The 13,542-nt window shown below is 33.8% G+C and overlaps 1 protein-coding gene across 1 annotated transcript; it reads right to left on the bottom strand.

Annotated features, from left to right (window-relative positions):
• Positions 1-1,204: 1,204 nt before the first annotated feature.
• Positions 1,205-8,062, bottom strand: LOC107462686 (proteasome subunit alpha type-3). The gene is made up of 11 exons (XM_052253395.1): positions 7,716-8,062; positions 5,718-5,977; positions 5,576-5,615; positions 5,389-5,472; positions 5,057-5,130; positions 4,230-4,316; positions 4,048-4,132; positions 3,875-3,921; positions 2,664-2,729; positions 1,932-2,022; positions 1,205-1,476 (listed from the first exon to the last, which is right to left on the bottom strand). The coding sequence occupies exons 2-11, from the start codon at positions 5,819-5,821 to the stop codon at positions 1,405-1,407; spliced, it is 750 nt and encodes a 249-aa protein (XP_052109355.1). The 5' UTR covers positions 5,822-5,977; positions 7,716-8,062; the 3' UTR covers positions 1,205-1,404.
• Between the last annotated feature and the right edge of the window lie 5,480 nt (positions 8,063-13,542).

Genomic DNA, 13,542 nt, shown 5'->3' with positions numbered 1-13,542 from the left:
AACAGTAAAAATAATAAAATTTTATTTTTTTACTTTCAACTCCTAATTTTTTTTTTATAAATTCTAAAAACAGAAAACACTAAAAATAAAAATATAAATCAAAGTAACTCTTATTTTTTTTTATCATTTTTTCATTAAAATTCTTGTATTCTTGAATTCTTAAATAGTATCCTCAAAATGTTAGTTAGCTAAACTCAATTTAAGAAAAAAATAGTATGTGTACATTCAAAATCAGCTATTAAATCAATTATTTTATATTACCTATACAATGAGATAAGACACATGCACATTTGAACATATCACGGATACAAACATGATATGGAAAACGACTGACTTAAGGTATCTCAAATATGATATTATATAATTAATATTTAAAGTTTTTTTGTTAACTAATATTTTGGTGTTTGTATTTTTTGTTTTGTCTTAAAAAACCTTCCCTAGAGTAGAAAGGCCGAACCAGAGAAGGAGCTTTGAGCAGAGAAAGTGAGAATAGATTGAGAGAGGAAGGAATGAGCAGACAGGATCAGATGGAGGAGGACGACAATGACATCAACTGGAAAGAAGACTTCCGATGATGACAACGATTGAGTGCAACAAAGAATTTGAGTTGGCCGCCTAGGTGCTCTGGCAGCCTACTAATTCTTCACTATTCACGGTTTCTAGTTTGGTTCAACCATCCGATTTTGCAATTACCTCTTTTTTACAGGTTGATTCGATTTACAGTTCAACTGATCAATTTGAACTGATTTTTAAAACCATGGTAAAATATTTTTTTTCAAATTGACTAAACTTATTTTCAAATGTTAATCACAGTAACACTTTCTCATTATAGTTAGTGTTATTCAAAGTTTCTCATGTTAACTAAATTGGTAAGTAGAGTGTTATTTTGAACATTGATATTAATATTTTTATCAAAACATCCTTGTTGGTACAAGGACCTTAACAATCAAACAACACATCACTTGGAAAAGAAAAGATAGATAAACCCGAAAATTTGACCATAAACAACACACCCATTTCTTTCCCCCTTCTTTCACCTGTATATAATAAGCTCCACCCTAGGCAAGCCAGTGTCCTGCAACGGAAAACCTTTTCCAATCCAAATTTCTTCGCCCTACCCAAGAACTGTCCAGAAGAAAATGCATTCCAAGTTTCCAACAGATAGAAAACAAACTTGATGGTAAGTTGAGTAAACATGGGCAAGGAAGACACAATGCAAACATAAAATCAATAACCGAAGGCCAGAATCTAAAGTACTTCCTTCAGAAGATTTATCCATAGGAACTCGACGTTTAATAATCAAGCATAGAAAATCCCACATTACATTTCCTTTAAAAGTTCCAAATGCTGAAATAGTCAGTTATAGAAATACATCTCTAGAACTAAATAACTATTTCAATCTGACTAATCTGCATCCATTTCTTCAAGAGCAGCTTTGGCTGCTGCCTTAGCTTCTTCTAGAAGCTCATCGGGGACCTGCACATGATCAATTCAGAGGCATGTAAGCTAACAAAATAAACAAAGAAACGCTATGCTAGAGAACAGCCAATCACTAACATAAAGGTACTCTTTGGTAGTGTAGTAGGAGTGTTTTGCTAACAAAAAGGTTCTGTACTAATAAACTAAGTGTATCCACCTATAAATCTTTCAACAGGTTTAGACAAGAGCATATCATTAGTTAGATCAGGGTAACTACATATCCTAAAAGATGGATGTGATGCAAGTGTTTGAAAGAATAGACATCAGATTCAATCCCAACAATAGAAAAAGAGTAAATGTAAAGTACACAATACACATGAAAAAGTATGGAGACGTCAAAAAGTACACCCCCCAAAGATCTTTGAGAAGAAAATGACAGATAGGAGATCAAAATATTAAACCCAAAAATTACAACCTGTTACAAAGTATGGATACATACAGTTGGACCTTACCTTTTGATGTTGGCGATTTGATTCATCACATACCCAACTCATTTCAAGTTCAAAGTCTTTATCCTTTGCCTCATCATGAACTCCATAAATACTGTTTGGCGAAGAAAAATAACAAAGATGGTTGTAAATAACAATCCATATCAAGACATTGACTTGGAGAAAGAATAGTATGTCAAGAATAAACATCCTTCCCTTATTATGGAGTAGAAAACTGGATTATAAAGCTAACCATCCCATACAATACTGACAACTAAAACAATTCGAAGCAAAAAAGGGGAACTTTTACCATCTGCAATCTCTATAGCTCAATACATGTAAAAAGATAAATTTTCCCATAGTAGCAGTTTAGAAAATATTCAATTTTACTCCTTCCAATTGAGGGTTGAAAAATTCTTCATGATTCTAAAAGATGCAAGGGGTTTTCCGAACTTTTAAAAAATGACTTTAAGAGTTGTAGCTTAATTGTTCATAAAAAAACCAGCAATTATCATGATAAATCACTGATTTGATCAGATTTCTTGATTGGGAAAATGCAATTTATCCATACTAAGTTTGGTTCTATTGCACTTCAGTTCCAACACAATGAAGAATGAAAATTATTGTCAATGCTTGACAAAAGTTGAAGGACTAAAATGCTCACATCAATGAACACATCAGAGACAGAAGGCAATTCATCTAAATAAAAACTAAGCACAAATTATACATACTATATCTAATAATCACGGTACTTACATCTTGGCTACTTCAATAACCCCTTGACGGCAAGTCATATCAGTAAGCTTTAGCTTCTCGATCTCTCTGCCAATAATTTAACAAGATAATTTAATATCTTACAGAATGAGTCAGCTATCTCGAGAACAATTTGAATCAGATCAAGAAAGAAAACATGGTGAGATCTTCGAAGGTGATAACATGAACCAAATATAGCCAAGGCTGAAAAAATCAATTACAACCCATCAACAAAAATAAAAGAAATATTGCAAGAATAACAAAATTCAAGCTTCCCGTGCTCCATGCAATATCTAAAGTTCCCTATTTACCTAGATATAATATATTTTACACCTTATATACACAGAGAAACAGAGATTACATTGCAGAATGTACACAAAATAATCAACCAGATATACACACACACCAAATTCAAACATCTCCATTTTATACCCTCCCCAGACAGCAAGACTGCACAATGACAGAATCCTCATACACTGAGCAAGCCTTCATGGCTGATAGCAAAAAAGATAAGAAACACCCACCATATTCCAAAAGGCTGATTCAAGTTAAGCCCAAAGGCGAAATTAAATTTAAACTACAAAGGCAAAACACACAGATACTGGTCATACTTCCATTGCCACTTGAACACCCTGTAATCAATCTTTTCAATACAACCTAATTAAAATTTAAATTTGATCACAAATCTACTATTTTCAGTATTCGGGATTTGGATGAAGATGCCAGAAGGAATCCTTCAAACAACAGTTGAAGAGATTTTGCATGGGACCAATGTTCAAACCATCAAGGAGTAAAATTCTAATTCACATTAGTATTTTCTTGCATTTATGTTTATTCAACTCAAACAGTACACAACAAAGTCCAAAAAGAGGACAGAAAAAATTGCAGCATATCTTGATCAGTCTGACAAATTTTACACTGGCAATTAAAATAAAAAAGGGAAGGTCTACCCTCCCACTTTATTACCTTCAGCAGATTACTATCGAATTTCACAAAGCAAGATTCTATATAATAGCAACTCAACATAGTTATTAAACAGCACAAATGTTTTTCTATATCATTTACCCTCCAACCAAACATACCCTATGCCAAGAGAAAGCCAACAATGGAAATTGAAAGGAGGATAACCTCCCTACCAAAAACAATTAAAAGGAAAATTTAATTTTACATTTATTATTGAATATAATAATTATGATTAATGTTAATTCCCTTACGTTTTTGCAGCCTGCCTGCCTTTCCCAATTGCAGCACCAAAATATCTCTAGAACATAGCAACATGAACAAATTAGTATAAAAGCTGTATGTGGAACTGCAAAGAAAAGGAACCTCAATAGTTCAGGTATTGCCAAAGATAATATCAGAAGTTGTCAACAAAAGGTTCACTAACATAGGAAACGCCAGAAGGTTCAACCATGTACAATTGTGGTCCATCTCTATCATAACCTCCTAGTATGACGCCACATCCAAACGGTCTGTAAAAATATGTTAAATTGCCAACAATATGTTATTGATGTAAAAAATACGAAAAAGTACAGCTTAAAATGGTGATGCGAATCAATTTCACTAAACCTGAGCCACCAGTATAGTGTGCAAAGGTGCACATAACTAGCCACGCGTTCAGCAAGTTCCTTAACAGGAATAGGTTCTCCATACACACTGCAAAGAAAAATAAGCTAGAAGTGAATATTATGTAATGGCAAGATATTGATCTTTAATTGGGCACTATACACATAAGGAAATGGGTAAAAACACAATATTAGCATGCACATCAAACCTAGTCCGTTCAACACTACTACACTAGTTCTCTTATCCCATAGTGATTCAATCATGACATTCAATCTAAAGCATGAAAATGCATGAGTACTGAAAACCCAAGCATGATATGGTTCATTTCAATCCAGCGCCACCAACAACAATGTGTTAGATCATAGATGTTTGAAATGGGTATAAACCAATAAGTTTAATGGTGCACTAAAAGTTTCTTTCTGAATGAGGAGTTTAGCTTTCGATTATATTCTATCACTAGAAGGCTGAGAAGTAAGAACAATAAAGTAAACTAAATCATCACTGTGTTATTTGAACAGCAGTTGAAATACCTACCAATCAGTTTCAGGGAATCATACATTGTCACATTGACAATAAGTCAAGCAAAATATAGCAGAATAAAAAGAATAATAATAATTGGTGGAAATCAAAATCAAAATCAAAACAAGGCTTAGTCACTTTCCAGTGATTTAAATTTCCAATTAGTTCATTTGCGTTCAATAGCAATAACACATCCAATCCAATCTTAGTCAGTATAGACAATACACTTAAACGAATGCATCAGAGAAAATGAATAAGAATATAAGGGCAGGGTGGACTTTGTTGGGATATTTCAGGATAATGTAATAAACCTGTCATAGTTAGTTGCTTCAGACTTGGTCCTCGCAACAATTTGCCTACCATCAGCTGCTAACCCTGCCACGGCCTAAAATTGGAAAAAGATTCATGCATACATAAGAAAAGGTTCAAAAACATCAAAGCAACAGTAATGAAGCCGCTGATATTATCCCCATAAAACAATAATAATGAAAACAATGTCTATTTTTTGTAAACCATTTATTGTCGTTAGATTTTTTTATTGGAAAAAAAAGGAGGGGAGGGGGGAGTAACAACAAAAAAATAGTAACATACTAGCAAGCTGTACAAAATAGTATAAAAATTCGAATTGTAAATAACTTAGTACCATGCCAGAGTGGCGATGAACAGAGTGTATTCTCCGATTAGAACCCGGTAACATCATTTTTGAAGCAATAAGTTTCTCCACGCCCTAAAACCAAAACCAAGTTTTTTTTATTTGTTTATATTTGTTAGGAAAGACAAAAACAGAAGGAGTACACCACTCCTAAACAGAGTAAGAAAACCAAGCTAACCAATGAACAATTGTTTACTAATTCCCTTTTCCCCAAAACCCTGACCTAAAATCGATGATTTCAGTGTAGGTAAAACCTTCAGAAGCAATTTTATGAATTAAAAATGCGAGCAAAAAACAAAAGAGGGGGGAGAAGGGTTTACCCGCTATTGTCGACGGCCTTGGCGGCATACTCGATCTGGAAAACGCGGCCATCCGGTGAGAAAGTAGTGACCGATAGATCGTAACCTGTTCCGATGCTGCTCATCGCTTACTTGAGTTTGATATTCTTCTTCTTCTCCTCCTTCTTCTTCTTCTTTGAAATTTGCTTTTTAAGATGTTTTCTTTGCTTCTCGGGCTTGGCTTGCGCACAAAGCGAAATTGTGTTTTAGGCTTGAATATTTCACAGTAAATCAGTAATGCACTGGTGCAGTTAAACACAGCCAAAACACCATGTTAAAGATGGCAAAACAATTTTAGAGTTTATTTCAAAGAATTTATATAATTTTTGAAGTTTTAATATAAATTTTCAATTAGATAAAATAGAAGATTTCAAATTGTACATATAAATGAGGATTTTAACTCTATCTCGCTTTAAAATACAATTAAAATATACAAAAAAAACGTCTATTAAATTAATTATCAAATAAATTGTTTATATAAAATACATATTAAAATTCAAAATATACGTTTAAAATATATAAAATAATATACATGTGCAGAAATATATATAGATTTTATTAATTGATATTTATTGTTTTTCAAATATGTACCATATTAAAAAAATATTTATTTAAATAATATAAACAAATTAGATGAAATCTGAACTCTGGAAAGTGTTAAATAAAGAAATTAAATTTGAATAAATAAATCATCTCATAAACACTATTTTAAAAAAGGTTTTGAAAACCGGATCCATCATCGAACCGTTCTAGTTACTGGTTCACTAGCTTATTGGTCCAATCGGTTCAACTGGAATAACCATTTTATAATAAAATATAAAACTTAAATGAGGAGTTAACCATTTTTATTTCTCATGATAACTTTTCCCCTTTCTTTTGTTCCCTTTGCCCCCTTCGACAAGTATTTCAAAAGTTGGATTAATATTTGCAATTAGGGTTCCCAAGCTTATCCTCTAGCACAGCTCTCTCCTCTTTAGTCACATAATCTAGTAGGATTAATATTTGCAAAAACACATTATTTTCATCATTTATCTTTCACTGTAAAGTGTAAACCGAAGATTGATGCAAAGTATCATTACTCATCAGAAATCATCATCTTACTCAATATGATGTGTATGCCTTAGGAGTTAGGACACATGTTCAATGAAATTCTAGAAGTTGGTTTTCAAACAACTAACTCGTTGTATAATAAAATTACAAGCTTTTGACCTCTAGCCAAGTTCCATGCCATAAGCCATATATAAACCAAATCAAAGGCTACTAAGGGCCAAATCTCATCAGATAACATCACCAGTACTAAAATTCATCCAACCTATCTCAAACCCAAAATACAACTTTAGTGCACAAGGACAAGTTATGCATGGTCTACCACATCTCTTTAAGTAGTATAACTATATAATCAAAGCACAACACGGAGAATGCAAAAAATTAAGCTGCACAAAGCATAAGAATGCAAAAACAGCAGCACAGCCAGCAAACAAACAGCACTGTAAAAAAATAGCAACAAACAAGAACAATAAGAAAAAACACAGCAGTGAACAAACATCAACAATCAGAACCATCAAGAACAAACAGCAACAACAATAAACACAACACTGAACAGTTAAATAAAAAAATACAAGAAACCTAACAAACACAACACAGAACCATCAAAAAGTGTTAATAATTTACCAGCAATTAACATCACCACAAAATTGGCAACCAGCGGCAATAATGTTCATTACTCATCATCAATAATAAAAATTATTGTGCATTAAATCATTGATCACGAACGAAACAAACTAAATTATATTGATTCAAGAAAGAAAACTCAAAACAGGAGAAAAAAATAATGAACAAAACAGAGATTCAGGATTTCAGTGAGCAGCAATTGAGGGAGAAGGAGCAAGAACGCCGACGAGCTAATCAATATAATTTGATAATTTTTGAAAGAAAAAAACACGAACAACAGGCACTAGTAATGAGCAGAGAAGCCATTACCTTCGATCTGAGCAGTCTGGGCAGAGTGTGAGGGAGAGCGGTTGAGCCCGACGGACGACGGCGACCAGACGACGAGCACGACGACGGACGAGGGCAGAAGTGCGGCTAAGCAGACGAAGACAACGCCGGACGCTGAGCTCGAGGAAGAAGCTGCGATTGGTGAGACCGTGAGAGTGAACAGGGGTTGGAGACTTGGAGCACGACGACAGCGCAACGGACGGCGGTCTCAGTCCCTGCGGCGGTGGTGGAGGTTAGATGGCTAGGGTTTGTTTGAGGGCAAAACCAAAAAGCTCCGAACTTGAGGATGAACGTGCGAGTCAGTGTGAGGAGAAATGACTCCAAACGGCGTCATTTCATCAAAACCTGCCGGGTCCCAACTCGATCCGACCAGGCGGTTCTCGGCTGATTTAGCGGTTTCCAAACCGTTTCAATATAACGTTTATTTTCATATTTTGTGAGACCGAACTGCAAAAGCTTTCGGTTTTCAATTGGACCGGTTTACCAGTCGATCCACTCCAATTTTCAAAATCATGACTTTAATAATTGTATGCTTCAAAAGGACTAAATCTCCATTTTAATCCTGAGATTCATGCGATTACTCATTTTGGTCTTTGAATTTAAAATTATCTATATTGGTCCTCCAGATTCAAGTTTGGGCACCAATATGGTCCCTCGACTCTTTCCAGTGATGATTAAGCAAATGGAGTGCTGAGATGACACCTTTCTTGTCACGTTAGACGATGTAACAACTAGTTGATGTTAGCGTCTAACGTGACAGGAAAGGCGTCATCTCAACACTCCATTTGCCTAATCATCAACAGAAAGAGTCGAGGGACCATATCGGTGCCCAAATTTGAATCTAGAGGACCAGTATAGGTAATTTTAAATTTCAAAAACCAAAATGAGTAATCGCATGAATCTCAGGGACTAAAATGGGGATTTAGTCGCTTCAAAAGTAACATTGTTGTTTCATATGATGGTTTCATATGAGAAAAAAAAGGTTAAATAAATGAAAAGTGCTTATCTCATAAAGCGTTTTAACTATGGTTTTGAAAATCAGACCGAATCAGTTGATCGAACCAATTTAATCAAGAACTGAAAGTAATTATGGTTTAATTTAGTAAACAAAACCGTTAAATAAAAAGTCGCTTGAAAATCATTAAACTGGCCGCTTGAAAACCATTTAAAAAGCCCTGTTATTCAATAAAAACCATGTTTTTAACTGTTTCATTTTTCTTACAAGCTTGTAAATTTTCGTGACACTTATATAAGACTCTTGGGCTTGTTTTTATATGTCAAAACATAGAAAAGGTCCTAGGCAATCTAATTCGGTATTTCTAGTAAAAAGTTAGAGAACAGAGGCTTAGGTTTTTGGAGCACTGAGGATGGTTTTGGTTGAGTGAGAAGGCGGTGTATGTATTGGTGATTGTTGATAATGAATTGTGAGAGTGGTGGACTGATGAGTTCTAAATGCATTGTGAAAGTGGTAAACTAATGAGTTCTAAATGAAATTATTTTTGCAAACCACTGATGAAATATTTTAATGAGATTGTTGAAATGCTATGCACTTAGCAATGACGGTGGTTAATCCTGCTTGTCGAGGTAATGAGATTGTTGAGACGTTATGCGCCTGGCAAGGACGGTGGTTAATTCCATTTACGTTGAGATGTGAGGTCCGTGGCAAGAGTATCCCGCTTGCATCCCTTCGGATCACTAGAGTGTGCAGGCACTATATCTTATACCGTGTTCCGGGCATATCTCGGGGGTTCCCATTATGATTCCGAATGGCGACATCTCCATGGAGATGTGTTGGGTTGGCAGTTGAACCGACAATGTGATATCACAGCCAATAGGACAGGCATTCATCATGTGCATCTTTTATCTGTTTGCTTGCTTTGCCGACTTGTATTTCTTGCCTAATTGTATAACATGCCTAATTGCATAATTGAATTACTTGATATACATGCTTATACTTGTGCTTTTCTTGCATTGATATTATCTGTGTATTCTACTGGGATTGAGGAGGTTCGGAAGGTGGTGGCGATGGGATCGCATGGAGGATAAGTTGGTGAAGGCTGTGGGACAGCAAAGAGTTGTTAGTTTAGAAATCCACTAAATTAGATTACCCCTTTTATTATTATGGATCCAAGATATGCTTCAATGTTTTAATTATGCTTTAAGATGAATCTTGTGATGGGGAAGTTCTAGGATTGCCTCTGGCATCACAAAGTCTTATATCTTACATCACTGGACACTATTACCATACTGAGAACCTCCGGTTCTCATACCATATGTTGTTATTTTTTTCAGATGCAGGTTGCAACCCACCTCGGTGAGTTGCTTTGATGGTGACAGAGCGGAGGATCCTGGATATGTTTTGAAGTCTTTTGGTTATTTTGTTTAGTTTCTCTCACTTTTGTATTTATTTTGCCTAGAGACTTACTTTGAGAGAAAAAATTGTATAATCTGTTTTACTATCTAAGCTCTGTATATCTACATGTGACTAGTTGGCTTAAACTCCGCAAGCGGCGGCTAGATCTCTATATTATTATCTTTTGATATACCTATTTACATATACCTTGATATCTGTACATATATCTTGTGCTTCGTTTAGTGTAGCTTCGTGAGTACGCTTTGCGCTTTTCAAACTCTGTTTTTGAGTTGTATCCTTCATCGGGTTTCTAGAATATATTATTTTTTCTATATATAATATGTATAAGCTTTAGAATTGTCGTAACTTTTGATTAACCTTTGCTTTACGACGCGAAGTAAGGCTTAGGGTAATTAGGGTGTTACAAAAATATTTAGTTAAATAATTAATAACTAAATTAATAAACGTCTATATAATTTAATTTAACAAATATTCTCCACATACAAGTATTTTTTTATACAAGTCCATACAAATCTCTTTAAGCTAATTGACCTCACGCGCTACTATCTAACCAACTTTTCAATTAACGCGCGAATATATAACTGCCTTTTTTAAAAGGATTTCGTTTCCGGTTTCGAATTTTCTCATCATTTTCGATCTACGTTTTCTTCTATCTCTGCGTTCTCTACGTTTCTCTTTGTTCGTTTTTTTGCATTATCTTTCTTCATTTTTTGCAATTTCTTTCGTTATCTACGTTTTTGAAATCAAGCTCTGAAACCAGTTTTGAACAATTATCTCGTTGTTGAAGATAATGAATGATTTAAGTTCAGGTTGTCAATTGAACTAGAGCGAAGTGGATTATAGTTTTGAATCCAATCAAGTGGTTGAGGTATGGTTCGATTCTAGTTAATATTTTCGTTAGTAGTTTATGATTATGTAGGTGAATAATCTTATTTTTGTTTGTGAAAATTGATGTTCATCATTGATAGTTTGAATTTAATATAATGTAGGAGTTCGGCATTAAAGAAAATATTTTTGTGTATTGTAGCAAATGTTGGTGTAAAACTAAGATATTTATGTGTATTGTTAAGAATTTTCGGTGTGTATTGATAAGTTCTGCATAATTCAAAATTCTTCTTCTCCCTCCTTCTTATCTTCTACTACTACTTCTTTTTTTTTCATCATCATCACCATCTTCTCTTCTTTTTTTTTCTTATTCATCTTTTCTTTCTTGTTTTGCCTTCTCAAGTTTCTTCTTATTTTACTCTCTTAACAAGAATAAAAAACAAAAAAATCAAACAAAGAAGAAGAAGAAACATATAATACTATAAAATTACTTGGAAGAGGATGAATCTACATTCATTCAACTAAAAGAAAGAAAGAAAGAAATAAGAAAAAGAAAAAGAAAGAAAAAATGCAGCATTAAAGAAAACATTTTTGTGTATTTGCAGCAAATTTCAGTGTAAAACTAAGATATTTTATGTGTATTGTTTAATTTTTTTTGTTTTTTTGTACTGATAAGTTCTGCATAATTCAAAACTCCTCCTCTTCCTCCTCCTCATCTTCTGCTACTTCTTCTTCTTTTTTCCATCATCCTCACTATTGTCTTCTTCTTCTTTTTTTTTCTTATTCTTCTTTTTCTTCTTGTTTTACCTTTTCACGTTTTTTCTTATTTTACTCTCTTAACAAGAATAAAAAAAATCAAACAAAGAAGAAAAAAAAACACATAATACTGTAAAATTATTTGGAAGAGGATGAACTTACATTCAATCAAACAAAAGAAATAAAGAAATAAGGAAAAGAAGAAGAAAAAAAATACAACATTAAAGAAATATTTTGTGTATTTGCACCAAATTTCGGTGAAAAACTAAGATATTTATGTGTATTGTTTAATAATTTTTGATGTTTTTGTACTGATAAGTTTTGCATAATTCAAAACTTTTTCTCTTCTTCCACTTCATCTTCTGCTACTTCTTCTTTTTTTTTCATCATCATCACCATCTTCTTCTTCTTCTTTTTTTATTCATCTTTTTCTTCTTGTTTTACCTTCTCAAGTTTCTTTTTGTTTTACTCTCTTAAGAAGAATAAAAAAAAATAAAAAAGAAGAAAAAATACATAATACTGTAAAATTATTTAGAAGAGGATGAACTTACATTCATTCAACTAAAAGAAATAAAGAAATAAGGAAAAAAAAAAAGAAAAAATGTAACATTAAAGGAAATATTTTTGTGTATTTGCTGAAAATTTCGGTGTAAAACTAAGATATTTATGTGTATTGTTTAAGAATTTTAGGTATTTTTGTACTGATAAGTTATGCATAATTCAAAACTTTTCCTCTTCCTCCTCCTCATCTTCTGCTACTTCTTCTTTTTTCATTTTCTCTTAATTCTTTTCGTATTCAGCTTCGAAACTTCCTTCACTTTTCACGATGATTTTGAGAGATTTTTAAGAGATTTTAATCCTTTTTTAAATTTTGAGCGTTGCGATTTTGATTGAGGGAGAAGAACCATTTGTTATAATGATTTTCATGCTATTCAAGAGTTGGAGAAGTACATATTTTCATGAAATCTAAATTGAGAGTTATTTTTGTTGGGTTTGAACCAATTTGTATAAATTTGTATGCCAAAAAGACTTATATGTGTAATAGTCTAGCTTATTAATTTAAATAAAATTATCCACTTAAATAATTAATAACAACATTCATTTTTCATCTCCTTCATAAGTTAGATTAAGTAAAAACATCTACTTAAATACACCATCAACTTAATAAGTAACAAATTTAAAAAGAAAATTTATTAAATATTTAGTAAATAGAAACATAAACATCATTGTTACTTAATTAAGTTTACTAAAAATTTTTAATAACCCTAATTAATAACTAAAGTAATAATGTAAGGTTCCACATCGGTTGGAGAGGGAGAACGAAGCATGCCTTATAAGGGTGTGTATACCTCTCCTTAATATGATGCGTTTTGACGAGTGAGTGTGGGAGGCTTTGGCTATCATCCCTATCGTCAAAGGCAAAATCGTGAGGCCTTGTGTGCCAAAGTGAACAATATCGTGCTAGCGGATGGTCTGGACTGTTACAAATGGTATCAGAGTCGGAGCCCGGTTGGGGAGGGGAACGAAACATGTCTTATAAGGGTGTGGATACCTCTTTCTAGCATGACGCATTTTGACAAGTGAGTGTGGGGGCTTTGGCTATCATCCCTATCGTCAAAGTCAAAATCGTGAGACCTTGTGTGCCAAAGCAGACAATATTGTGTTAGCAGGTGGTCTGGGCTGTTGCAGATGGTATCAGAGTTGGAGCCCGGATCGATGTGCCAGTGAGGGCGCTGGGCTCCCTTAGGGGGTGGATTGTAAGGTCCCACATCGATTGGGAAGGGAAACGAAACATGCCTTATAAGGGTGTGATACCTCTCCCTGGAGCCCGGATCGATGTGCCAGTGAGGGCGC

This window comes from Arachis duranensis, chromosome 8, assembly GCF_000817695.3.
Source record: "Arachis duranensis cultivar V14167 chromosome 8, aradu.V14167.gnm2.J7QH, whole genome shotgun sequence".
Taxonomy (NCBI): Eukaryota; Viridiplantae; Streptophyta; class Magnoliopsida; order Fabales; family Fabaceae; genus Arachis; species Arachis duranensis.
Note: the sequence above shows the minus strand (reverse complement) of the source record. Positions and strands in the feature narration are given on the sequence as shown.

Coding starts and splice junctions, on each gene's coding strand:
- LOC107462686 (XM_052253395.1), bottom strand. CDS start 5,821: ATGAGCAGCATCGGAACAGGTTACGATCTATCGGTCACTACTTTCTCA. Junction 5,616..5,717: donor AAGGCCGTCGACAATAGCGG/GTAAACCCTTCT, acceptor ATTTTAGGTCAG/GGTTTTGGGGAAAAGGGAAT. Junction 3,922..4,047: donor AACCTTCTGGCGTTTCCTAT/GTTAGTGAACCT, acceptor GCTATGTTCTAG/AGATATTTTGGTGCTGCAAT.